Genomic DNA, 27,570 nt, shown 5'->3' with positions numbered 1-27,570 from the left:
AAATAAAATTTTGATGTATCAAAACAAACGCATTGTTTTAGTTATTTTTCAAGAAGATAAGGGTGTTTAAAGAATCCAAACACTCGAGCCTTTTACAACTGAAAATAAAGATCCATGGGCAGAGTGTATCAAGTCAGGTGCCAGATAGCACACGTCTTATAAAAGATATAATGTGTCACCACGTGTAGTAATGGCGAAAATTGAGGAGAAAATGCTAATACTCAGAGATGTCGAAGTACATACAGTGCAAGGACAAAGCGAGTGCCCATGAAGATGCCAAAAGGTAAACTTAAAGAGATACAGTGTGCACCCTATGTTCTATGAATTGAGAAGAACTGCTCTCTATCTGTCGGATTATAAAACAGCACTTAATGAGAAGAGTAGAAATACTTCATTAAAGATCAGAAGAATCAGTACAAGGTGGCTGTGGAAGGCACTGAGAATAACGATTTATACGTTAACAACCTCTAGAAGCATGACAGGCTACAGAGACAAATTTTGTAACTGACTTTTGTGTGCAAGGTTTGGTCATGTGGATTACTGGAGCCTTGTACTTTTGCGAATTAAATATGGCTAATTGTTTACATTTACCCAACGAGAATCCAATGTTTGTGAAACATGGAAAATTTTACGTAAGAAGCATAGATGGCAAACGAGAAGCCAATGTTCGTGAAACATGGAAAAGTTTACAAAAGAAGCATAGATGGCAAACGAGCCATCAGAACCCACTAAATAAAATCCAACAAAAGATCCAATGCCCATTTTTAAATGAATGCCCTGCTCTCATAAATTTGGGGATAGTGTCAAGTTGAAAAGTGTAAGACGAATTTAAAAACGGAAAACGATGTTTGGGTTGGCTTAATTTGGTGGAAAGATAATTCTTATCCTCAAAAATTCCAATTCAGAGACAAACTTTGTATTATGGAACTGTGCTTCTGTCTAATACAATGTGATCAGACTTTAGTGAGAATTTTCTTGTCTTCTGCATGAATGCTCTGAAAATCCCTACAACAAAGAGGCCCAAAATTAACACAAGCGCCTGGAAAGTATTGGTTTAATGTTTCAGGGATTCCATAATTCCGAAATTCCTACAAATACCTAATTATTAAGGAGGCGGCAGATCAAAGTGCGGAACCACTATAATATATTCGCAGGTACTCGCTTCAATGAAGCATCATTGAACTTTTTGAAATGTAAATATAGTCATCAAAGAAACTCCATGAAGTACACAAATTTGACATTATTTGATACCTAGGCTCAGTAGTGTTTAGTGAATACTATTTGGCCCAGTGAACAAGGATCTTACTTGGACTTAGAAAAATGGAATCCCCACTGTCAAAGAACATACTTCGTTCAGGTCAGGCATGTCTACAATATATTTCTCAAGTTTCAACATGTAACTTAACAGGCAGATATCCTCAAAATCAATGTTCAACTTTTAGGAACTACCAGAGTAGCCACTTAAAGGTTTTGGCAAGTGTCCCTTCTGCTACCTTCCTCTGCCATGTGCCTTAATATAAAGGTTGGCAAGTGTCCCTTCTGCTACCTTCCTCTGCCATGTGCCTTAATATAAAGGTAACCTTCTAATGCAATATAAACTTTGATGGACAAACCAGAGACAGCATTTTAGCCATCAGATATACAAGCACAAATATGTATTAATGGCTCCGAACACCATAGGGGCAATATCTCAATCACAGTAATGGAGATGATTGCAAAAAGAATATGATTACAAATCGACATGAGATCTTAAAGCAAAGAAAGCCCTCAGCACACCTTTTCAAATTCTGAATTTGAAGCAACTCAAGCAATTAGCATGTAAATGGGCAAGATATTACTATACAGCCTGATAATTCAGATACAGGATAACCCCTCGCCACTTCCAAATTTAAAAAAACAAAAAAAGCAAGTCCTGACTCCTAAGCAATTGAATAGGGAGAAAACACCAAAAATCAACTTTTACAGCTATCAGCCATTCTACATACATCTGAGTGATGCAACCATAGCAGTATTGATCTACAAATTTTATTAGCTGCCATCTTGTGAGAGGATTTCAAGTTCTGCCCACCATAACGGTGATAATTTTGGATATGCGGCTTCTGGTGATATTGATAGAGCCACTCTGAATTCTGAAGTAATATCTTTCATTGACAGCCTCTGTTCAGGATATGGACGAATGCATGACTGTACAACCTCACATATTTTTTCTAATTCATTGTACTTGAAAGATTTCAAGGAAGGGTCCACCATATATTGTATCATGTCCTTCTTGTCAAGGTATCCCATAGCCTGCAATATGATGCAACCAAATTCAGAAAACACTTGCCTGAAAAACAAATTAAGTTTTGTAAGTTTCATAAATGGAGGAGACCATACCCATTCAATGAGCAAGCCTTGCTCTTGGGCACAGGGGAGCTTTCCTGAAATGATTTCAAGCAAGAGTAGTCCAAAGCAATAAACATTGTTTGCAACTTCCAATTCCATATCAGAAAGTCCCATGTCACCATAGTTAATAAAACTCCCAGTTCTACTGGATGACTTCATTTGATTGCTTTTGATAACAGCTTCTTTCCACACATCTGGGTCTGAAAGCTGAAATAACCATTCTCAAACATTAAAGGGAGATATGATGTCACTTAAGAATAGAGAAACACTGAAAAGGAGTGTTCGAATTGAAAAAGACAAACTCGTTCCAAGTATCCAGATACCTTTGCTGCATAATCATCTGTCAAATAGACCGCATTTGAATTTAAATTAGGATGAATAACTGGGGGCTCCATTTCATGGTGCATATATTGAAGACAGTATGCTATTCCCATTATAATTCTCATCCGAGTCGCCCAGTCCAGATGTTCAGCTCCTTTATCTACATAGATCAAGAACAATGTTCTCTTTTCAACTAAAGATAGTAAAGATGCCTGGTTTCCATAGACAAATATTAAATAGCTGTATGGTTCTTTAGAATAGATCTTAACAATACATATAAAATTGCCCCAATGTGTAGTTGTCAATCAACCCAAGTAATTAAACACTTCTAAAGAACTGTGTTATTTTTTGTTGGGAAAAAGTACTCACTGTGAAGATGTTCAAATAGTGTCCCATTTGGAGCATATTCAAAAACCATCATTCTTCGGAATGGCTCCTCCTCCTCACAGAAGCCAAGAAGATTAAGAAAGTTTTTGTGGTTGATCCGACCAAGGACTTCAATCTGTGGCATGCACAAGTAGAAACGAATGAACTTTCATATTCAAAAGACAACCTTATGAATGACACCTCCTCTTCACCATAGGCAAGAAGATTAACAAGGCTTTTGTGGTTAATCAAGAAATGACTTCAATCTGTAGAATGCACATCGAGAAATGACTACAAATGTGCATGAAACCCATTTGCAACATGACAAGAAACAAGCTAATATGCCTTCGATATACATGATAGTTTCAAAAGAAGATCAAATCTTCAAGTACAACTCTTGCTTTCAACTTTTATGAGGAATGCTGACAGTAAAAGTTATAATACATAGATTAAAGGAGAAATAGAATGGGAAAAGGACAAATGACATTATGACATATGTTTGTACCTTCTTCCTGAAATATAGTTCTGAATGCTCCGACCAATCTTTTGCAAGCGATATTGTGGTGCATGTTACAGCAATTTCAACGCCACTTGACAGTGTTCCTTTGTATAACATGCTATCAGGCGTGGAACCAATGACATTACTAAACTCCTCACATGCTGCTTCTAAATCTACTCGATTTAGTTTTGGAACACCTGAAACAATGAAAAATATCATATCATGCAATCTTTACATGAACCGTGAATTAATTAAAGTAAATCCCTGTTCAAAAACTGTTTAAACCTTGAGAGTTACCGACCTCCACATCATCAAGAAAAGCCCACTGAATCTATGCAAAGTGTAATGAACCCCTTACCTTTTTGTATATTCCACGTGTAATAGTTAGAAATAGACCAAGGGGGCTTGTTACCATAAATAAGAGTGGGTTATCCTTACAAAGAAATCAAGAATTACTGTTTGCATTTTCTCTGGTTGGTATTTACTATTGGTTAGGTACCAAACCTATACCAACCAGCCTAAAGTGGCCGGTGAGGCATTTGAGGATGATACTTGTGTGAAGCACTTTGATAGCTTATGGTCCACCTTGATGCTCTTATGGTTCATGTATCCATGATGTTGATCTCACTTGAGTCCTTGAGTGTGTATTAGATAGTATTCTAGGTACAGCCAATATCCCTTGAGGGGTGATGTGATGCTTCTAAAACACTTCATAGAGGGCATTTGACCACTTTCCTTAATGATACAAAGCAATTGATGGACAATATTGGAGCACCTTTGAGGAGCATTGACCTTAATGAGGACTTGGCATGGATGATATGACCCTCCTCTAACCTCGGGACCTTGGTCGATGACCTCTGAGGCTAGGATGTTGGCTTGGAGAGCAAGTTCATCCTTGAGATGACAAGATGCCCCAAGGTTGGCATTGTACGTTCTTGATGGACGTTGCTCCTCTTGATGGTGATTGAGGATGATGATCATTTGGAACCCCTTTGCACTGGTAACTACACCTTCTATCTTGATGATGTCATGTCCTAGCTTGATGATGTCACTCTAGCACTCCATTTGACGATGATAGAAGCATTTGGAGGATGATGTAGGGCTTGAGAGGGATATTTTGGTGATGAGGCACCTCCTTTGGATGGAGAGACATGACTTATGGAATGAGATACATACCTTGAGAGATTCATTGCACCTTTTCATGGAGAGACATTCCTTTTTGATGATGACTTCGCCCTTGGAGGCATTTTTACTGACATGCATGGGTTATTTGAGGCTATTTTTCATGTTTATTCTTTATAGAGGCTATTTTTGGGGGTGGCTTGTTGACCTATCCACCTTGTATCATGGACTTAGCAATTTTTAGGGATTTTAGCCTAATTGAGAATTAAAGCACTCGGTTTCCCACATATATAAATGAAACCAATTTACCTCCTCTATTCATGGTCACAACTTGGATAATCCATCTCTTGAATCTTGATTAGTATTATTCTCTCTTACGCACTATGGTGGCCTAGTTGAACAACTTCTCTTCGGTGGAATTGTGATTTAATGTGATCTCTTTTCATGGATGCTTCTGGTGAAGCTTGGATGATGCACAGCGAAGTAAGTTGGTTTATTTGCTTTAACTTGGTATTATGTTTCATGGGATGTATGCTCATGTGCTCAGCTATTTTATTTCATATTTTCTTCATTGTCCCTTGTTAAGCTAAACCTTTCTTCCAAGTATTTGAAGAATAGATATAGCTTTTTCTTCAATTTAATCGTCGAAAAAATTGAAAAGCTAGATCTCAAACCCTAGGATAAACTAGTTTTTTTGCCTTGTTTGTTTGAATTTAGTATCACTTCAAGAAAACCCTACAATTGTTTGGATCCTAGACTCCATATACTGTTAAAATTGGCAACTAGGGCCAAACTCCATGTGGGTCATCTTATTTATGGCCGCTGATATTTTTCTTGGATTCCTCTCATCGAGAGGTGTAAGATTGATATAAAGATCATCCAATTCCGACAAGTATTAATGGAGATATGAATTTATTTGTATTATGGGACAATTCGTAAAGGTCAGCCAGCAACCAAATAACCCCCACTTGTGCTCAACATTTTAGTATAAAAGGTGGCTTGATAATCATTTAGACACACACTTCACTCTTGATTTCTCCCCACTTGTTTTATGTTTTAGTGGCAAGAGAAATCTAGGAGGATGAAGCCCTAAAAGCAGGGCTGGAGGAGACCTTATACGCAGCAAAAGAAGGATGCCCTAGCCGCTGTCATAATGAAGCCTAGCCGTAGTTGAAAGCAAGATCTAGCAGCAACCTTGTGAAGGTCTGGCCGCAGTTCAAAGGAGACATCTGGCAGCAGTCTAGGAGGCCTTATATGCTAGAAAAGGAAGACTCCATTCCACAGCAAGGAGACCCTCTACGTAGCAAAAGAGGGATGCCCTAACCGCAGTCAAAAGAGGCACCTTAGTCGCAACAAAAGGAAGATCTTTGAAGGGAGATCTTTCCACTGTTTAGGGGAGCATCTATATGCAGCAAGGTAGCCCTAATCCATTGTCATGAGGAGGCCTTAAAGGGCCCTAGCCGCATATCTAAGGAAGGGTTATAGCCCAACTTTGGAAGAGCCATGGCTGATGTAAAATGTGCCCTAGCCGCAGTCTATACATAGTTGAACGCAAACCTAAACACAGTCACCTTAACGTTGTTCTAGGCGGCATTTTGTGGAGGGTTTCATGCGCCCTAATCAGTGGTGAGAAGGGATCTGAATGGTTCCTTATATGCAGTCTCATGACTGCCCTAACCACAGCAAAAAAGAAGGTTTCATGTGCCCTTGACGCAGTCCATTAGGAGGATTGTTTAGGAGGTCTGCTATATCAAGGAAGACTATTATGATGCAGCATGGAGGACAGCATCTCATTGGAGAACTGCAGTGATTAGGAGCAATTCTAGGTCAGTTTTGATGGGCTTTTAGGGACTGTGGTTAGTACCCTAACCAGTCTCAGAATTGCAGCGTTGCAGCAAGTTCAAGTGTTGACATTTCTATAGGTTAAATGTTGTTGCGTTAATGATGATTGGACACTATCTGGGATACGTTTGCTACAAGGGTCGCTATGTGCTACGCCGCAGGCCATAGCACCATAGCAAGGGCTGCTATGGGCAGTCAAGGGTGTGTAGTACAAGTGTATCAAAGTGCAGCACTGTAATAATGAATGTTGCAATGAGATGCAGCATGATGGCCACAGTAAGGTGCAGCAGTATGATGTGTGCAGCATGATAATGAGGTCCAGCATGATGATTGGGTGTAGCACAGTGAGGAGCAGCATGGTGATGAAGTCACCTTGAATCAGTGAAAGCAGTATGTCTTCCATTCAACTCAGATCTACTACCTCATATGCTATCTTCTTAGAGAAGATCTCTGCTCTTATTTAGATAACTCAAAAGGTTGAATTCTGATGTATATGTACTATTTGTCTCTTTGTTGAACTATTGAAGAACATATAAGAAGAATTGATCAAGGGTTTCCCCTAATTGGCGTTTGTCCCTGGCTAGTGCCACATCTTGTGTCCTCTTGTCTTGGCTTGTCTTCTACGATTTATGTTTATGTTCTATCTGCATTTTACTATCATGCTAAATGTGATTGCTAATCTGGAATTGATATTGAGCTAAGATGTAAAATTGAAGTAAATTTGCTATCAGCATAGAACATACCTAAAATTAACATATACCCTAGATTGAGAAGGCACTAATCCATATATCTTGTACCATTCATTTATAATACAAAAATAGTTTTTCTTTTCATTTCACGGTAGATTAGGGTTAAAGTACAGCTAAATCTTATATTTTCAGCGTTTGATGATTTATTAATGTATGCCCTAGCAATAGACATTGTGCAAAAGAGCTTTAAAGAAGCAAAATGAAGCTTTTCACAAAATCTTCAACCAATTTCTAGGGCTAACATCAAAGTTCTATTTTATTTGTTGTTATGCACTTTATTAACCATCAAAAATTGTTGTAGCTTTGTCCCTAATTTAATTTAGCCTTCATTTCACATAGTTTAATATTTTCATAGCTAAATTTCTTGTTGTTATAAAAGATTGTATTACTACAATTTGTCAATTTAAAACCCTAGTTTACAATAGCCTTGAGTATTTTTTTCATTTGGTCTGCTAAAGAAACCTATTTGAGACTCTTTAGGCTAACCCGCAGCTCGCTTGAACCCAAATCTAGAATTTACTCCTTTATCCTCCTCAACCCAAATTTGCTATACCTTTTTCTGGTGGATTTGCACTGTAGTATCCTTAGGGGGCACTTAGCTTCAGATCATTGGGTTGCTTCATCCCTAAGCCCTACCAAGGAAGCCTCCCTTGTGTTGGATTGTGTCCTTCACTAAACAGTAGGGAGTGGCTACCGAGGTCACTGCAATGACACTCGAGTGTTGCACCCTGTCTCTAGGTCATGTTACCCACCACCTATGGGTAGTATGCATACGAGAAACATTTTCTCCTAGATGGTCCTTAGCCAGCAACCCCTTGCAACTCCCAAATAGCTCGATGTGCCTTTTTCTCCGCCACCTGAGCCAACCATGTGGTCCCTCACCCGTCTACTATGAATGTATGTTTGAAGGTGGGCCTCCCGACCCCCATCAATGGCCTTTCATTGGTATAGTTGAGAACTTTTTCTTACTTGTCATGGGCACTGTTGGGCATGGATTGGTGGGGGGATTCTACGGAAATAGTGGGTTAGATCTGTATTCCTATCTCCATTCCCAATTTCATTGTTACCCTTGTATCCTAGTCCCATGGGATCTCCTTTACTGGCCATTAGCTTTAGGGCTGGCACTACATGGGAGATCTAGATTTTGGTTGTGTGGTCCCACCTTCCGATACCACCTACATTACTCCCCTTCCACTTGGTCTCGTGTGGTCCCACAACTTATTGAAGCTTATTTCACAAAGAGCACTTAGGAACCAAGTTTTCACAAGGATTTCTTGGACTACGTACCTCCTTTACAAGGCTTGTTCACAAACCCTAGCCCTTGAAATTCCCTTGGCCTTAGAGAGCCTTATACCTTGCTTCTCAAGCAAGCAAACGATATAATTGAGCCTCTCTTGCGAATAGGCCTTAGGAATCACTCATCGTCTTTTCGTTGACTCATTCATCTAGTGATTCTCTTTATACAGAGTCTCCTCCCATCAGTGAAAGTTCGTAAAGAGCAAGGAGCCTTAGTTGAGGTGACAGTGAGCTATCGCTCCATTTTTGCCCTTGTCCTAATAGTTGCCCTTTTAGGATTCCCTCCTAGGACCCATGCTAGCTTGAGCAATAACATGTCACCTAATGAGCTTTGCACTAGGCTGCTAAATTTTTCTATAGCAGTCCTCACAGAATTAAGTAAATCAAATTGTGTTTTATAACTATTTTATTCCACTCATGCAAAAAACACACATTTATATCAAGAAGTTTGCTCATTTGTCGCAACTTCTTGGTCATCGATTTTACTTCAAGTGCATCCCTTGCTTGCTTCACTTAATACCGCATACTCTGCCAAGATCAATTCACAAATTGCAAATCCAATTTATAAGTCACTTTGAGGACAAGATGAAATACTTGTCTAGCTGACAGTGAGGTCATAAGATTCAATTAGTCACTAATAACTATGCATACGTTTGGGTCCTTTAGAATATTTTTTTTCTCAATATGCTTTGACAAATGGTGTGGTGCCTACTCCATATGCCTAGAGTCGTGTAGTTTCTTGAGAGGCTAAGTCGCATAACAAGCTAACACAGGGGACAGAGACCATGGAAATACATGCCTGACACAAGATATGGCTAACCCGAAAACAAGTCATGGAGTACATTATATATATGCCATGGAAATATGTGTCAAACATCATTTTCATCGTGTCCTAAGATCATGACACGTTTTTGGACCGTGTCAAAAACGTGCCCTAGCATATTTCAAATTTTAGGACACATGTCCCAAGAAAACCCCCAATTTAAACTGTCGTGTCTTGGCTTTTTATCAATTTTTTGTCTATGTTCATGAGGTATTCCAGAGTCCAATTTGTTGTTTTCATTTTCACATCTTGATGGAGTTGAGACAACACCTTTCACCTTTTTCTCGCACGACTAATTGAACTCACTATGTCTTTTCTGAAGGCCACAAACTAGTGTGAATCAAGCTCAGACTAGCACAAATCAACCAGGTAAGATAATAATTTTATTTGTAAGTTAGATAAGTCTAGGTATGAATGCGTCTAGTGAAGACCAAAGAGCATGATTCCTCGCGAGTCGCCATATGTGCATGGCCTAATCATGTTCCTTTTTCGTTTGGGTGTGAGCACAAAAGATAAGAATTGAAACCAAAAATACAGAATTTGAACTATGTGGGAAGTGATGAACCTGAACCAACATGATAAGGAAGGGGTTCTTTGAGATTTGACTCTACATTACAAAGCCCAACAAGAAAGGGGTTGTATAAGATTTGAATTTTTATTAAGTGTGTGGGAAGTTATGCACCTAAGCCAGAATTGTTTGTTTATAAATCTAACTATACATTAATAATTTAATAAGAAAGGGTTTTTATGAGATTTGATGTGCGAAGTTATGAACCTAAACCAGCATGATAAAGAAGGGTTTTCTAAACCTGACTCAACATTATATAACTTTGTATAGATTGGTTGTTATATAACTTTATATTGGTTGGTTGGTATATATATCATTGATGTAGTAACTAGCTCTAAAATTATAAAATTGTAAATACTAAATTACTAAATAGATATCATCATGATTCATATCTGTAGATGTTTTAATTTCTAAAAAATATGGATCAGGCACTATCTTTTAACATTATATATAGATATAGATATATATATAATGTGTCCCATTTCCGTGGTAGTTGTGTCTCATGTTGAATACTTGTATTATGTGTCCTTCGTGTCTTCTGTCCTCGTGTCATGTGACTATATATATATATTAGTTAACTACACATACAAAAATGAATTATAGACCAAGATTCAAATTTTTTAGAGTTTAGAAACTAAAACATTTCCCAATTTACATGACGACAAATTCAATCATACAACTTTTGCTCTTGATCCTTTTGTCTTACTAAAACAATGTTTTTTAGCATTTGAAGTCATTGCAACCCCACTTCCAACAGATGGAGCACTAACAGACCCTAAAGAAAATGGAGGGGGCAAAGAAAATGGAAGAGGGAGGACATCATCAATGGAGGCATTCCTCCCTTTCCTTTAACCTTTTCTAGTTGCCCTTTGATAATTGAGCCATAATTTCTGTGAAATAAGGAAGGTAATGGACTATTGTAGGAAAAAAACTTGAATATTGGTGGACAAATCCACTTGCCCAACACTTGGAATCCCTTCTAACACTACACAATAACCCTCAATTGCACTGCAAAATGTCTCGCACCTCCATCATCTTGAGTGAAATGAGCTGAACTGAAAGGGAAAACATGTTTTTATGGGTCATGGACCTCTTTTAAGGGGGAAACAACAAGGTCACATGTCTGACACGTGTTTGGCATGTGTCATGTAAACTAGACATGCCCTCGCATATCAGTGTCCAAGACTCCAACACATAGGATACAAGACATTAGACATGTGCCAAACACACCTCAAACATGTGCCCTCACATATCGGTGTCCAACACATAAGATACCGAACACGGGGCTTGTTTGGACATATCATATTACTTAGTTGAGATGTTTCTTGTGGTGATAGGGGCAAGTTGGACATAGAATTTTCAAAGCAAGAACTCTTTGTTGAATTGTCTTTTATGCATAATGGTAAATCTCCAAGCATGAATAGGCTTGCTTGTGAGTTCTACAAGGTCATGTGGGATACCACTGGTGATGATTTTTTACTCTCTAGCTTCTAAATATTTTGCTTCTAGCTAATTGTCTGAGTTTCACAACTAGAGGTTGGTCAAGCTTATCCCAAAGAATGTAGCCAAGGATTCCATTGGTGACCGACACCTATCACCTTGCTCATTGTTGCTTATAAAATGATGGCCAAGGCTTTGGCATTGCAAATCTATTGGGTGGCAAAGTATGTGGTTCATCAAGAGCAAAAAGGATTTTTTCAAGGGAGATTCATTATTAACATTGTGGTTTCTTCCTAGGTGACTATCAAGTGGGCAAGGGAGACAGGTTAGTGGTCTCTGACCTTGAAAATTGATTTTGACAAAGCATATGATTGGGTTTATAACTTTATTGGACTTTTATTTATGAGATGTTGATTGCTTAGAATTTGGCCACCAGTGTGTTGTCATGGATGGATGTAAGTCTCTTGAACATTTATAAAAAAGAACTGCCACATCAGTAATATCAAAGATCAAAGAATCTCAAGAAGAGTTCAGAAATATCGAAGATCAAAGAATCTCAAGAGATAACTTAACTCTCACACAGTATTTGCCTCCTTCCTCAAATGGTGAATTTTCTGGAATTAACCACAATTTTGTAGCAATTTTAAACTCTAAAAATTCACTTCAGTGTGCTCTTTTCAGCACCCACATGTCAGACACATCGTTACACATGGGCCATGCATGACCAACGTGTCAGATATGTGTCCAGCACATGACACATACCTCAGGCATGTCGAACACATGGGACCTATCATCCTGTTTAGCCACCTGTCCAACACTTCGATACAGGATATTTGGGGGAACGAGGGTGATTCTAACTTCTACCACATATCCTATATCTCAATTCTCAACCTATAAATGTATGTTTCTACACAATACAAAATCAAAAGCGAGTGGAGTGAAAATTATCCAATCTTCTATCTTGGCAACGTGTGCTCTGGAAAAACACCAGTGGCTAACCACACAAGAATATACCAAGCAATCATTTCTCAAGCAATGATAAATGAAAAGCATATTTTCAGTAAGATATGTGCAGTATTATCTTCAGCTTACCAAAGCTGCCACTAAATAAATAAAATTTTAACATCAATCAATGAGCTGCAGTGAAGTTCTCAATGACATGTTCTTGAATCAAATTCTAAAGGAATTCAAAAGTATATCAGTCCGCTTGGGTGTTCAAGGCAAAAACTACTTTACCATATCTTAATTTTTTACTATGTAACTGTCATAATCATAAAGTGAATTTGAACTAACCTGTTACAAACACCTTCTGTAGTTGGCCACTTATTCCAGTTTTCCATGGCCTGATTGTCACCACATTACGTCTACGACAAATACAGATTAGGACTGAAGTTATGAGAAAAACTGCCACTACTGGAACTGAAATATAGTACTTCCATGCACTTGAAGATGTATGTGCATCAGAATGTGAGACAGAGACAGAAGGTACCGATGAATTTTTATGAGAAGAATTAGCGGAACGTGTAGTATAATTTAAATGTGATGAGCGTTTAGGAGAAAAAACAGGGGAAGGTGTAGGAGATGTTACAGGCGAGGGCGAGGGCGAGGGCGAGTGCACATGTGCGTGGGAGTGTGAGGGTGATGGTGATGGTGATGGTGATGGTGATGGTGATGGTGATGGTGAGCGATGGTGACTGGCTTTTGGTTTTCGAACATTATGTCCAGGAGGTTGGGTATTATCTGCTTGTTGCAAGGTTCTAGCTTTTCTTGTGGCTTCTCTCTGAACTGTTTGATGCAAATGCAGTCCTTCATTACCTGTAAAGCAGAAGAAAACATATCAGATCGAAGATTTTTCCCTACCAGGTACATAAGCTATTTTGATGTTTTTGTCTTTTCCCTGATTATGGTTTTCTGCAACAGCTTCTTCACAAAAGGTATGCAGTCTACAATCCTTTAGCTGATGTCCATATAATAGATATTACTATATCCGGAAAATCTCAAAGGTCTCCTACAGATTTCTTTTTTACATAGATCAGATTAGCAAAGACTAGTATTTGTCCTTTCTCTCCATGAAATGCTTTTAGCAGTGGTTTCATGCGGAGAAATACATCCAGTCTTACATCTTATGGCTTTGATAATGTTACAGCTCTAATATGTAATATGTGTCATTTTGGATTAATACAAATCTAGCTTTTTTTCGTACTGAAAAAAAAATGCAGAAGAAAACATGTCTTAGTTGTTTCATGGAGAAATACAAGCAGTTTAGCAAGAAAGCCTTCTTTGGAGGAATTCCTACCCTAAAAGAGAACCGAAAAACAAACAAACACAACCAAATAATAAACAAACAAAACATCTAGTCTCATTACGATCGAACGGGGGTCTAAATTTTACAAACTTGTGTCTGCATCATCCACTTCTCTTTCCACTCCAAGCTCAAACAACCCAAATATCTCCAAAATAAAAGTCTTTATACAGATAACAACAAAAAGAATATGAATAATTCAAACTCCATACAGTACCTAATCTGTTTTTCTACCACAACTTATTGAACATTGTAAGGATTATAATTTATGTCTAGTGAAAAGAAGAGAAATTCCGATTGCCTAATAGGAGAGCTCAAGTACTGGATCAACCAGTTTGAAAATGCAATGTGACCAGACTGGTAGACACAAGAAGATCATAAAGAACCTAGAAAGAGGAGTTGGGCCTCAGTCCTGAGCACAGATTCTATACCAGCCGGGATGTTTCTGTTGGATGGAGTGCAGTTTTGGAATTGGATCTCAAAAAAAATTGACAATTCATCATTGGATCTCCTTATGGACATGAATGAAATGCAACCAGTACATGCTCAAGCAGTAAGCCTGTTAGGCTGGATTGAAGAGAGATGCCAATGATCAGCATGATGGGGCGGGCATGCTGTGAAGAGAGAACGGTTGCACAGCCTGCTCTTGTCAAGGATACAATGTCGCAGACAAGGAATAGTTAGCAGCAGGCACAACAACTCCTCTAAATATGGTAAGGGTTTCATCATTTTTATACAGTTTGCAACTGTACTTTTGCTTCATGTGATGCAGACAGTTTATTTGACCTACCACTACTCCAGTCCCCATAAAAGCAGTCAAAAAGCACAGTGCTTTTCTGCGAAATCTCTGGAGATATATTAGGGAAGTGCAAGGTTCCATCCACAGACTGATTCCAGCCACTGTCAGCCCTGAAGGAAGGCAAGGAAGTGTCTGACAACATTTTGGTTGAAAACAAATCCAGTAGTAAGGTATCATACAACTCCTGTACCTCTCTCAGAGCATGACAAGCTTTTCATGAATGTCTCAAAAGTTGACCCAAAATAGACGAATATATAAAATTATCGAGCTGTGGCTTTTTCTTTCTGCTACAATTTCTCAGTATGCAAATTGTTGTAATTCTTAGTTTAGCAATAAAATATGTTTGCCTTTCAATAGCTGGTCTGCTATGGAAGTCCACAATTTATCATTTACAAAGGAAAATAGTAGAAGCATCCTAGCAAAGACACAAAGAGAGGCTGTGGTTTTCAGATTAGGTTCACTATATCTACCTCAATCAGTGGTATATCTGTTGTGTCAGGCAAATATGGTATGTAAACCCTGTGGCTTCTATCCTAGTCTGCAGGAAAAGTATACCTTAGCCCAATTGGTATTCTTCAAAGCCTATTTATTCATCCTTGGTGTTGCTTATATTAACTCAAATAATTTACTTAAATTTGTATACCTGCATTTCCGTTAATTTGTGATATACTTTCAAGCCCCATTGACCTATTTTGGTCATTTGTGGACATCAAAATAATTTCTCTTTCTTTAAGTAGGGACATGAACTCTGAAAGAAGTGGACTCAAGTAAAATTGGCAGTGGCTGCATGTAAGCCTTTCCATATAACATATTATAAATTGTTTTTCTTCAATAATGCAAGAAGGGAGAAAATCATTAACGCAGGTTATGAAAGAAAGGCACTAATATAATTACTGTTTATGAAATATGTTACAGTTTGATAGGAGTGTCACAAAGGCCTCATTAACCATAAACAAATTGACAACTAAGTTTTTTCCTTCATACTAGCATTTTGTACCTTTAAGAATCAAAAAGCCGCGTAAACACAACAATGTAAATAGCTAAAAAGGCTTGCAAAAATAGACAAACATACCACATCTTCGCTGAAAGTGATGCTCAGATATTTGATCTTGGAAACAATTCCATTGAAAGCTTGACCTGAATCATCAAATTCGACGAGATTCTACTATTAACATAAATGACATCTTAAAAACATACAAAACAATCTGCAAGAGAAGGAAGATTTGTCTTCACAGTGAAACCAGTAAAATGTTGACAAGGAAAAATTGAATGCTTACCATGGTAAGTGATCTAGACAAGAAGGGATTTCTCCTTGAAAATAGTTGAAAGAAAAATCAGCTTTCCTTAGGTTCTTCAAACCACATAGGCTGACACTGCAAATGATAGAATATAATCAATACAATCAAAACTGATACTCAATTGACCGTGCTCATAATATTGGCATCACCAATACAGAAATAAATTCCGTTGCCAACTTCACTTCTTATTAAAGACGCTAGAGTACTTGACAGAAATTTTCAAGAGGACAACACAAGCACTATGCAAGCATTGATACTTATAAACTAGTGCACTTGAATCCTAGGGAAAAATCAATCAACAGAGATAGTTATAATTATAGTAAATCTTTAATAGTCCACTTTTTAGGATAATAGGTTGTACAGGAAAATGTGGACAGATGAATACAAAACATAATCTCAGTAAATGGCCTGCAAGAATGGATTTTGCGCACTGCAAAGCATTTACAAAAATAGACACACTAGAGTATTGGAAGGAAATTTTCAAGAGGACAGCATATGCGGGGTGCAAGCATTGATATTTATAATCTAGCACACTTGAAGTCCTAGAGGAAAAATAGACGGTTCTAATTACAACCTATCATTATTAGTCCACTTTGAAGGATAACAGGTTGAACAGGAAAATGTGGACAGATCGTCAAGAAACATAATCTGAGGTAAAGTCATGCACGAATGGATTTTCAGCACTGCAAGAATGGATTGTAGGCATTGCAAAAATTTGCATTCAGTATGTGTAAAAGCCTTAAAATACATAATGAAAACAAAGCTTCCTAAAGCCTTCTCATCTACAGTGATTGATCCTCAATCTTCCATACCTGATAAGCTTTTACAACAAAAATGGGTTCGGTAATATGCCTTGGTCGAATATTCTCCAAAGGTCTTGCAGATGGGCTGTAGAGGTTTAACATATTATTGTGTGTTTGGAAATAAACATAAGATTTAACAACCCTATAGTCATTTATTTTCAAAAGTGAAGAATTTTTCTTTTAAACAGAAGCCCTATTCATAGAACAGGCCAAACTGTGGATTGCAATAAAAAGCAACATACTGTACATAGTAGCCAAACAGTCAATATAATTAATCAGTGATTAACGTCTAAATTCCCCATTTTTCTTAGAATCTAAAATCTTTTCATCTGCAATTTTTAGCTGAATTTTCCGTTACATATATGGAGAACCAATAGGATTGAAATGTCAAGCATATGAAGGTAGAGTATCTGGACAGGTTCAAGCTCATTATCTATATGTCCAGGCATAACAAAGCAATATGTATTGCATATAACCTTCCGTCATGAAATTCAAATGTACATGCAGAAAGCATACAACTTACAATTTATGACCTACAAGGTCCTCATACCTTTTGCTGGCTTTCTGATTTCTAGGGTCAAAACCTGGTATAAATCCAGACAATTGATTTCTGTCCAGCTGTAACTCACAAAGAGAGATAAGATTGCCAAGTTCAGGTGGAATGCTGCCGTCAAGTTTATTGCCTGTGAGAAGACTGCAATGGCAATTACAACAAAGCTGCATGGTCAAGAAATGTTCAGCTGGTATACAAATGCATATTTGATCCAACAAGATAAGCCATCACTTACAGGCTTTTGAGGGTTGACATATTTCCCAGATTTGAAGGAATCTTTCCAACCAAGCCATTATGTCTTAAATTCAAAAGCTCCAGATTTCCTAACTCTCCAAGTTCTTTTGGAATGCTCCCTGAGAAATTGTTCCCACCAAGGGCACTGTGGTTGCCATTGAAAAACACAATAAGAAGATCTAATGTTTAAGCTACTACGATAAAAATAAAACCTGCAAAGAAGCACATTCTATAGCCAAAAAAGTGAACTTTCAAATAATAAAAAATTCTAAGAATCCAATCTGTAATAGTCCACACATAGAAACACTCAAAATTTAATCTCTTCACAAGCATTTAAAAATAATAGTAACAATAAATCAATAAATATTAAACAATTGCAATCATAACCAAAACATATTGCATAAACATCTTACCCTTGGGATTTTAATGATAAAAAGACAAATAAAATTATAAAACTAAATATTGACCCTAAGAAATTATTATGATCCACACCATGTTGCCTACCATTGTTTTTAGACCATAAATAGCATGTTTCTATTCTCTATGGATCATTATTTACAGGAAATTATACTTTCACCAGACAAACAAAATCCCTATAGATCTCATTACCTTAAAAGTTTTTTGAAAAAATGACTAACATATTTAGAGAATACATTGAAACTGTATCCTCATCATGATGAACACCTTGCAAAGAATTGACAACAACATAAAATTATACGCTTTATTCCAAAGCTGTAATTACTAAATAGCATTATTGATTGTTATAGGCTTCAAAACATAGCTTTACAGTCCAATTTTAAGTGTTACAGCCATGAGACTGACTTATCCGTTACGCAGCATTGGTAATAACAAAAAGCATCAGAAGCAAATTATGCTGAAATACAAGAAGATTACAGAAGCTACTAATCAACCAACATATATCAATTGTCTCCCGACGGTGGGTGTTCACATGGGAGCAATGTTATGGGAAATGAACCGGTGATCGAACCAGAGAACCATCTGAACCAGGAACTGGTTGGAACCAGTAAAAAAACCAGTTGACCAAAATACAAAATATTCAAATTTTAAAGAAAAACATATATATTCATGTGCATCCATATGAATCCAAACCATTTATACACACATAGGCAAACGTTCTCATAAATATAGCATGTACAGGTGCACATAACCAAAACAGCACCGAGTGCAATCCATCTCTAAACCAAAAATACATCAACAACCAGGCTCTAGATGGCCTCTAGCATCCAAAAAAAATCATGCTACAACAAATACCTACATATCATCAAAATCATTGCCTATATTGGGATCTTCGTCATCAATATCACCCTCTAAGAATTAAAATACGATAGAAGAAATGTACCATGTCAAGTCAAGATTTTGTTTGAGTGAAGGGGCATTTTTAGTAGGGTCATGAGAGAGGAGTTCAACAGCCAATGCCACTGGCATCAAGGTACATAGAGGACTTGGTGCTCTTGAATAAATACTAGTTCCACACCCTCGTACATGACAAAATCCAAAGGAAAAGTTAGAATACCCCCAAAGCTAACTATTAAATTTGTTGGATTTTGAGTGAGATCTAAAATTCTACTTTATCCATATAAAAACCAATGAGGTTGGAAGTTGGAACCACTCTCAAACATCTTGAGTCGATTCATGGTAATATTAAAAATTTAGTAAAAAGATGAAAATGAAAGATAAAAGGAGAATGTCAACATTACCATGAATTAGCCCACGAGGCGTATAGAGCAGACGGTGACAGAGTGTTTTGTTAAGGCACTCCATGGTGTAAAGGTCACATGTTCGAAACTCCGTGGGCAAAAATCAGCCATTTTAATGGCTGGTGTGGCCCAAGCAAGGTGTGATACCCAGGTGATTTTGACGATTTAGATGCCCCTGGGTCAAGCCACAAGTTAAGCGTACCAGTCATCTCAAAACTCACATTACCTAGCAAACAAAAAAGAAAAACATTACCATGAATTGCATAGCAATAGCAAGGCCATAGGCTTGAATGTTAGCCTACCCCACCCAAAAATTCTTGTTTTCTTAAAACAATTTGCATTTAGAACGTCTTTGGTCACAATGTACAGAACCGATCGGTTCAGTGAAAATAAGTTGGTTCGATACCGAATTGGCCATTTCCAATTCCAGACCTCTAACTGGACCAGTTTGACCCCCAAACCGATTGGACCGACCAGTTCCACCGTTTCAGGCTAGTTCCAATAACATTGCATGGTAGGGCATCCTACACAGATTGAAATAAGAGTTGAGCATTTAGAGAAAGGTAGCAAAACTACCACCAAATGGCATTCTACAGGCTACATGTTACATTGTACATTCGCGCCTAATGGGGAAGTTGGTTAGTCCATAAGAGGTCGTTGAAGTGACTATCTTTGTCGTGTGGGAGTCATGGGAAGGATCATTCGTCCCGAATTTGGTTTGTGGAAGCATCTTGGTGACAATCATGGAAGTTGTTGGGCAATAAATTAAGTATTATGACACAGGATAGTGGGAGAAGGTTATAGCTAGGTGACAAACCCTCTTCCTATTGCTTATAATATCACTAACAAACACTCCTCGCAGGCTCCCAAGGGATTTTTCGGAGTCGCCATTTTTGCAAGAGACTAGTTTAAGGGGAATTTGGGCCAATGTCCATCTCACGATGGAGCTATTGTTGTATGCAAGCTTAGTTGTGGTCATTAGCTAGAAATTAACCAACACAAGGCAAGTCACATCTGACTCCCTATGGACTTGGCTAAGGAGTTTTAGGTTCGTCAGTGGTTTGTTCTTTCAATTCCCCCTTTGAGCCTATTTCCAGAGGTTCTTTTCTTTTGCCAGACCAATCTCTCTTTGCCTAATTTACTAAAGATTGGGGTTTCTCTAACTCTCTTCTCTTCATTGGTCTACCACATCGTGTTTATGCTCCTAGCCTCCTAGTGCACCTATTTTTTTTCTTGTCCCTCCTCTCAGCCCCTTCCCTGATTACGAATATTCTCTCCCTCTCTCTCTGTGTTATCCCCCCTTTGTTTTATCTCTCTTTGTGCTTCTCGTGACATGGCTAGACATCGCCTCTACTCCACTCACTGAGGAGGCAGGAGAGGCCATCGTAGCCCCCCTCTGCAGCCACTAATACATCTCCCCCCTCTATCAACCAAACCCATCCTCAAAGTAGCAACTCGCTCTACTATGGCAAGATGCAGGGATAATATCCCTAAAGCAGTCCAGAAAGGGATTTATGATGTTGAAGACCAAGTCAGACACGCTAGAAGATTAATTCCTAACATGCCAGTCAATCGGGATACCAAAGACTAGATACTTAACTTGGGAAACTCTTCTAGAGCTTGCTATTCCTCCTGCATGCAAATCGTTAGCCTATATTGGCATATGAAACTCTCATGGGCAATGTGCTTATAGATAGAGCAGACACTCAACAAGAAATGATAATCTACATGGTTGGGCTAACAGACAAAGTGAACAAGCTCAACAAGAGTAACAATTCTTGCCAAGAAATTGGCACACATTGAATTTTTTCCTTTGATGATGAGAGTGAGAAACACTCATCGACCTCGATGCACTCACCAACTAAGTAATGATCAAGCAATCCAAAGGTTTCAAGCAAAGCATCTATAAAGGCATTGTCATCCTCATGTATGTTATTTTGTGGTTTCGTTTATTTCCTAGTTCTTTTTTTAGTTTAAAAGCCAGTTTGCTAGGCTCTGAGATATGCAACGATAAAATTTTGAACTTATGCTACTGGCCTAATTTCCCAAGTGGGAGACCAGTAGCTTGTGATAATAATCTATGTACATATTTTTTATAGAAATATAAAAGGCCTGATCTTGCAAAAAAAACCATATATCAATTGCGAAAAAACAATTACAAGCAATCAAGTTTACATATCAACTAAGCATGAAATTCTAGAAACAAGCTTGTCAGATACATTCTATTCACCTCTATAAATGTAGCAAACATGTGTAACCTGTTGAATTTTGCCACAAGAGGACAATAGAATACTATTTCCTTCCAAACAATTACTTCCTAATGATCTTCACACTGCATTCTTATGCCATTGATATCACTGAGCAATTACACTTCAAAAAATATCAACAATAAATGCAGTGGAATGCCAGAAACAGTAAGGATCGTACAAAGACAGCCATGCACAATAGAGACAATATTTTTACCTTGGGAGACCCAACATTGTGAGAAAACCCAACAATTTTTCTTCAAGAGAAATTATTGTTCAACAAGATTTAAAAATCAACAATTTGTCTAGAAATTGGTGCCAATAATACAAGTCAAATACCAACCAAACCTGGTCAAAACTCCAGCAAGTCAATGTTGGTCAAACCATTAAAAATGTCAAAAACTCAGCCCTATGGTCAACTCTATTCTATTATGCGGTCAAACTCGACCAATTCGACGGTCAACACCCAATCAAATAGCTCAGTCGAACAAAAGATAAACTCGATCAAATAGAAGACAAACTTGGTCAACAATTGCATTCAATTCGACTGGTCAAACTTGTCTAGATCTCGATCAAACTCGTCCTTCTAGATCACATGTGCGGTTGTCCAAGAGGGATAGAAGACTTGCTTGGTGGTGAAAATGAAATGTCATATCATGTATATATACTTGTCGAATGGCGGTAGAAATTACCCAAGGGACACACTCTATCGTTTGGCTGAGCTGACTTGGAGAACTGATAATATATATATATATATATATATATATATATATTAATTCTTCACAATTCTTTTGGGTCGACTTAGGCATGCAAGAATACCTCCTGATGCTACAAAAAAGCAACACTCCCTATTAGCGAGGGAGGTCTTCTCCTTGGTTGCAAACAGATTTCTCCTTACATGAAATTTCTCCTACACAAGGAAAAGTTCATGAGCTTGCTATGTTGATGTAATGTCTTTTCACATGAACGTTTATAGATCACTCCATCTTGGAGTAGGTAATGCGACTCCTCACATGCACATTTATAGATCACTCCATCATGGAGTAGGCAATGTGAGTATCCTGGGCCATTTACCCCTTGCCAAATCAGCATGGCTCCTCAAGTAAATGTATCAATCTCCTCTGATCAATTCAGCATGTCCCAACCGAAGTCCCATGGCTTCTCAGGATAGGATCTGCCCCTGGGCCATTCACCCCTGACCAAATCAACATGGCCCACCCAAATTAGCATAGCTCCTCAAGTGAACTACATCAATCTCCTTTGGTCAAATCAACGTGACCCAACCAAGTCTTTTTGGATTCTCAGGAGAAGGCTTGCCCTTGGACCAATCACCCTAACCAAATGGCTTCTCAGGTGAATTACATCAATCTCCTATGGTCAAATCAACATGACCTAGCCAAGTCATTCTAGCTTCTCGGGAGAAGACATGTCCAATCCTACAAAGACATCAATAATCCCTCTCAACGAGGAAGACATTCCTCATCACGCCAAGCTTGTCCTTGAAGTATACAAACTTTGTTGTAGACAGAGGCTTGGTGAGAATGTTCATAATCTGCTTGTCTGTGGATATGTACTAGAGCTTCATAGCTCCTCTATGCACCATGTTTCGAATGAAATGATATTTGATTTCAATGTGCTTCAACTTGTCATAAGAAATTAAATTCTTCGAAAGCTTAACACAACTTTGATTATCACAAAATATCAAGTCCGTCTCAAGCTCTGAATTGACTAGCCCTATAAGTAGCTTCTAAAGCCACATTGCTTCCTAACTTGTGGCACTAGCTATGATATACTTTGCCTCTATTGTGATGAGTGCAACGAAAGTTTGTTTCCTGCTAAGCCAGGATATCATAGTTGATCCCAAGCTAAAGCATCACCTCGAGGGGCTCTTTCTATCCTGTGCACTCCCAACCCAATATGAATATGTATATCCCTACAGCCTCACTTCACCACCTATGACATATCTAAAACCATATCCAGTTGTAGCACACAAGTGTCTCAACACATGCTTCGTTGCAACCCAATGTACCTACCTTCACTCAACCATTTACTAGCTCAGGGTGTTCACTACAAAGCAAATATTTGGCCTAGTGTTAACCAAGTACAACAAAGATCCAATCAATTGCTTGTACATTGTGGGAGCCACCAAATCTGAATCTGAAACAGAATCACTCAACTTCTTCAAATTGGTCACCATAGGTGTAGCCATGGACTTGCAGTCCATCATACCAAATCTCTTCAAAATCTGGATAATGTACTTCCCTTGTCCTAGGAAGATCTCATCTAGTCTCTACCATACCTCCAATCCCAAGAAATAATGTATTAGGCCAAGATCCTTCATCTCAAACTCTGAGGCTAACTCACTCTTGCACCTGCACTTGACGATGAGTCTCTCTGCCCCTATAACGAGTAGATCATCAACATATAGTACCAATATCAGAGGATCACCATCAACAACCATGTAGTAAAGGTCAAAATCCACAACACTCTTGGTGAAGCCCAAACTCATCAATCAATCCTGGAATACCATGTCATGGGTGCTTGCTTGAGTCCATACAAAGCCTTCTTAAATCTGCAACCATGCGACACCTTCCCAAGTACCTCGAAGCCTTGAGGTTGCTCTATGTGTACTTCCTCCTCAGTCACACCATTAAGGAATGTGCTCTTTACATCCATCTAATGTATCATCCAACCCATAACAAAAGCAAGAGAAATAATAGTTCTGATAGAAGTGTAACTTGCAACTAGAGCAAATGTATCCTCATAGTCCTCTCCCTCTTTCTAGGAGAACCCTCTTGCCATGAACCTCACTTTTTATTTCTCGATGTTGCCATTTACTGCATGCTCGATTTTATAGATCCACTTGGAAGCCACCAATGGCTTCCCCTCTAGTCTCGGAACAATCTCCAACACATTGTTCTCCATGATGGACTGATACTCCTCCATCATGGCATCCTTCTAAACCTATTGGCTTACTGTCCCCTCATATTGGAAGGCTCAGAATCAATGATGTGGCTCATCAACGCGACATAACTCAAAAACTTATTTGGTCGTTTTCTCTCCCTGAAAGTACCTCTGGGAGATGCATGCCCCTCTGCATCCTGCAAAGTGTCACAGGCCACAATGACCTCTTCCTAGTTACCACAGCATCTCTAGGCATGTCCACAGGCTCAACTAGCTCTACTAACTCCTCCTGATAGTCTAAAGGGTGATTGACTTGAACAGAGGAACATTTACCAGCATCCTTCAGATTCTCCTTCTCTTCACTATCAATCTCCAGGTGGGACTCTCTAGACTTCTTAAAGGCTACCTCCTCATCAAAAATAACATCATGACTATCCTCAATCTAGCTTCTTCCTCTTTTCCTTAGGCATGTGAATGTATATTGGACAACCAAAGGTCCTCAAACAACTAACCTTTGGCTTCACTGCTATGAATGCCTCCTCAAGAGTCTTATCCTCCAATATCCAGTGAGGACTCTTGTTCTAAACATAAACAGTGGTATTGTATGCCTCTGCGCATAAGAACATGGGTAGATCATGATCATGAATCATCACCTTCATTGCTTCCACTACTAACCTGATCTTCCTTTCTGCAACTCCATTCTGTTGAGGATTGTAAGGAACTATCCACTCCCTCTTGATCCCTACCTCCTTACAGAAATCACTAGATCTCTCTAAAGGTAAAATCTCCTCCATTTCTGACCTCAAAACTTTGTTCTTCCTTCCTGTCAAGTTCTCCACCAGAGCCTTGAACTCCTCAAATTTGCTGAAAACCTCATCCTTGGGTCTTCATGTAGTAGATCCAAGTTTTCTGAGAGAAATCATCAATGAACATCACATGGTATAAGTACCTACCCAAGGATGATGTTGTCATAGGTCCGCATACATCTGAATGTACTAGATCCAAGATCCCCTTATCATGGCTCAAAAAATATTTCTTGGCATTCTTACCAAGTGCACAACCCTTACAAACGCCAACATATTCTACCTAGAGCTCTAGAAGACCAGTAACCATCTGCCTTAATGCAGGTAAAGACCTATAATGCATATGAGCAAATCTTCGATGCCATAACTCACATAAAATCGCATTGTCATGTACCAATGCCTGGGTTGGGCGTCGTATCAATTTGTATAGACCTCCTTCTCGAACACCAATTACTTTTGTTGAGTCCATGCTTGAGCCCTTAAGAACCCAACCCATTTCTACTTTATTTAATCTCAATCTTGTGTTGTTCTATTGTGGCTTCTCCTTCCCCCTAGCCTTGCTTTTATAACTTTACATTGAACTAAATCCCTAACCCTAATCCTAATCTCCAAAATGATTGATGAACAAGATTAGATCTCACCTCACTTGAGATCAAGGGCTTAAATTAAAACATATTCACTAAACTAAATAATTTATTTTAGTTTTATTAAGTTTCTTTAGCTCAATTATCCAACATAATAATTATATGTTTTTTCTAAGTTAGAAGCTTAGGCTAAGTTACATTAGTAACTGGCTCACACTTGAGCAAGTGTTCTAAGGAGTTCGTAGGCGACTTCTTGCATGCCTAAACAGACAGGCCTGTGCAGAAGTGACTACCCAAGCTACAACCATCAACGTAATGTGTATTCTTGTCCACACCTATACATGTAAAATTCAAATGATATCAGAGCCACAGTGAAGAGAAGCTGAAGAATTGAGTGTAGGAGCCACGGAAGCAAGTGAAGGAGCCAAAGGACTGTATGATCAAAGAATGTGTCAAGGCATTGGAGTGACACATCAGGTAGAAGAATTGTTGGTCGAAAGAGAACTTACAAGCAACTTCACTGTAGGAAGGGAGGCCTACTCAGTTGCAGGTCCATGAGGAGTGACTATAGCCATCAATAATTAGAGTCACCACCTGCCACCAACTGAAAGTTTAACATACCCCAAGCAGAGCCACATTATGATAAAATTTCATCTCAACTACCAAGTGCAATGTACCCAAATCACAAGGTACACAAGAACTTGCATTCTTAAGCTAAATTTCCAATTCAGATATGATTTGCATGATTCGAGAAGCATGCAGCGAAAAAGAAACTCATGCAAACCATAACGAAGATATATATGCAATAACCAGAAATACAACCAACACTCAATGCATATAAATAATAGCTATCATAACATTAAATAGTAAATAAACACAAAGGAAACAGAGCTTGAATGTAATTAGCAGTGAATACTTACCTTTCTCAACAAATTTCTTCAACTAGCTACATACAAGTCACCTGAGTTAGGACTATGAATCCACAAGGACGGGCGCCTAGGCCAACTCGACTCTCACACATGCAATCAAAAATCTCATGTTGTCACAATTTACACAGACACGCAACAATCCCATAATGTCACAATTTACTCAATCAGTCCATATCCATCTCAACTTCCAACTCTCTTTCCCTTTCAGCCTACACAACCCAAAGAAAAGAATCCCCTTCTCTGTAATGCAGTCCCTCAAGGTATTTCATTTCACTCCATAACTCCAATGCTACTAGTCCAAAAATGTCAATGTTGGAGACTCCAGAGATTTCTCAGCCATAGACGATTTCCTCAACAATACCAATGCAGCCATGCATTCCTCATCCTCACATGCTGGACAATAACCAATCTTAAAGCACAACCAACTAGCAATGGCTCTCTCCTATAGAACTCTTCTTCACAAGAACCAAGAGCTAGAATGAAAGATGAATCCGCTAACCATCCAAAAAGAGGGTTGATATATGAACGCTTCCAATGTGCTATGTTGGCATCCCAAAAAAGAAATTTATGTAAATCATTTTCTCAACTAATTCAAGTATAGGTTTAATAAGATATGATAAACTTTGGTCTAGCCTCTCTAGCTACCCCCTTCTCTCCTTAAATCATAGCCCTCTTTAACTCTTGTCCTTGTCCATCTACAACCGGACATGTCTTTAACTCTTGTCCTTGTCCATCTACAACCGGACATGTCTTTAACTCTTGTCCTTGTCCATCTACAACCGGACATGTCTTTAACTCTTGTCCTTGTCCATGTACAACCAGACGTAATTTTATTGATAATATTTGCAAACTATTACATTGCTAAGCTCGCTGCCTTCCATCATGTACAAACATACAGTAATGTACCCAATTGATTAATTGGCCAAGAGTGGACATAGTAGCCTATCCAACCCTGTAGGCTCTAGTCTTGATAAAGGGGGAAGACC

At 38.4% G+C, this 27,570-nt stretch overlaps 1 protein-coding gene across 2 annotated transcripts in view; it reads right to left on the bottom strand.

The window, feature by feature from the left end:
• Nucleotides 1-1,638: 1,638 nt before the first annotated feature.
• The window catches only part of LOC149162078 (protein MALE DISCOVERER 2-like), a 38,778-nt gene continuing 12,846 nt past the window's right edge, over nt 1,639-27,570 (bottom strand). For both annotated transcript variants that reach the window (XM_089437124.1, XM_089437123.1), the window contains exons 5-14: nt 17,402-17,545; nt 17,164-17,307; nt 15,790-15,885; nt 15,585-15,649; nt 12,705-13,226; nt 3,578-3,768; nt 3,076-3,208; nt 2,709-2,866; nt 2,377-2,592; nt 1,639-2,289 (exon numbers count right to left, since the gene is read on the bottom strand). In XM_089437124.1, coding sequence (XP_089293250.1) covers nt 2,029-2,289; nt 2,377-2,592; nt 2,709-2,866; nt 3,076-3,208; nt 3,578-3,768; nt 12,705-13,226; nt 15,585-15,649; nt 15,790-15,885; nt 17,164-17,307; nt 17,402-17,545 — 1,930 coding nt within the window. In that variant the 3' untranslated portion in view covers nt 1,639-2,028. The remainder of the gene's footprint in view (nt 2,290-2,376; nt 2,593-2,708; nt 2,867-3,075; nt 3,209-3,577; nt 3,769-12,704; nt 13,227-15,584; nt 15,650-15,789; nt 15,886-17,163; nt 17,308-17,401; nt 17,546-27,570) is intronic.

This window comes from Pinus tabuliformis, chromosome 5_2 (assembly GCF_031772625.1).
Source record: "Pinus tabuliformis cultivar Carrire ecotype Pingquan chromosome 5_2, CPIR1, whole genome shotgun sequence".
Taxonomy (NCBI): Eukaryota; Viridiplantae; Streptophyta; class Pinopsida; order Pinales; family Pinaceae; genus Pinus; species Pinus tabuliformis.
The sequence above is the reverse complement of the archived record's forward strand: the minus strand, read 5'-3'. Positions and strand labels throughout refer to the sequence as shown.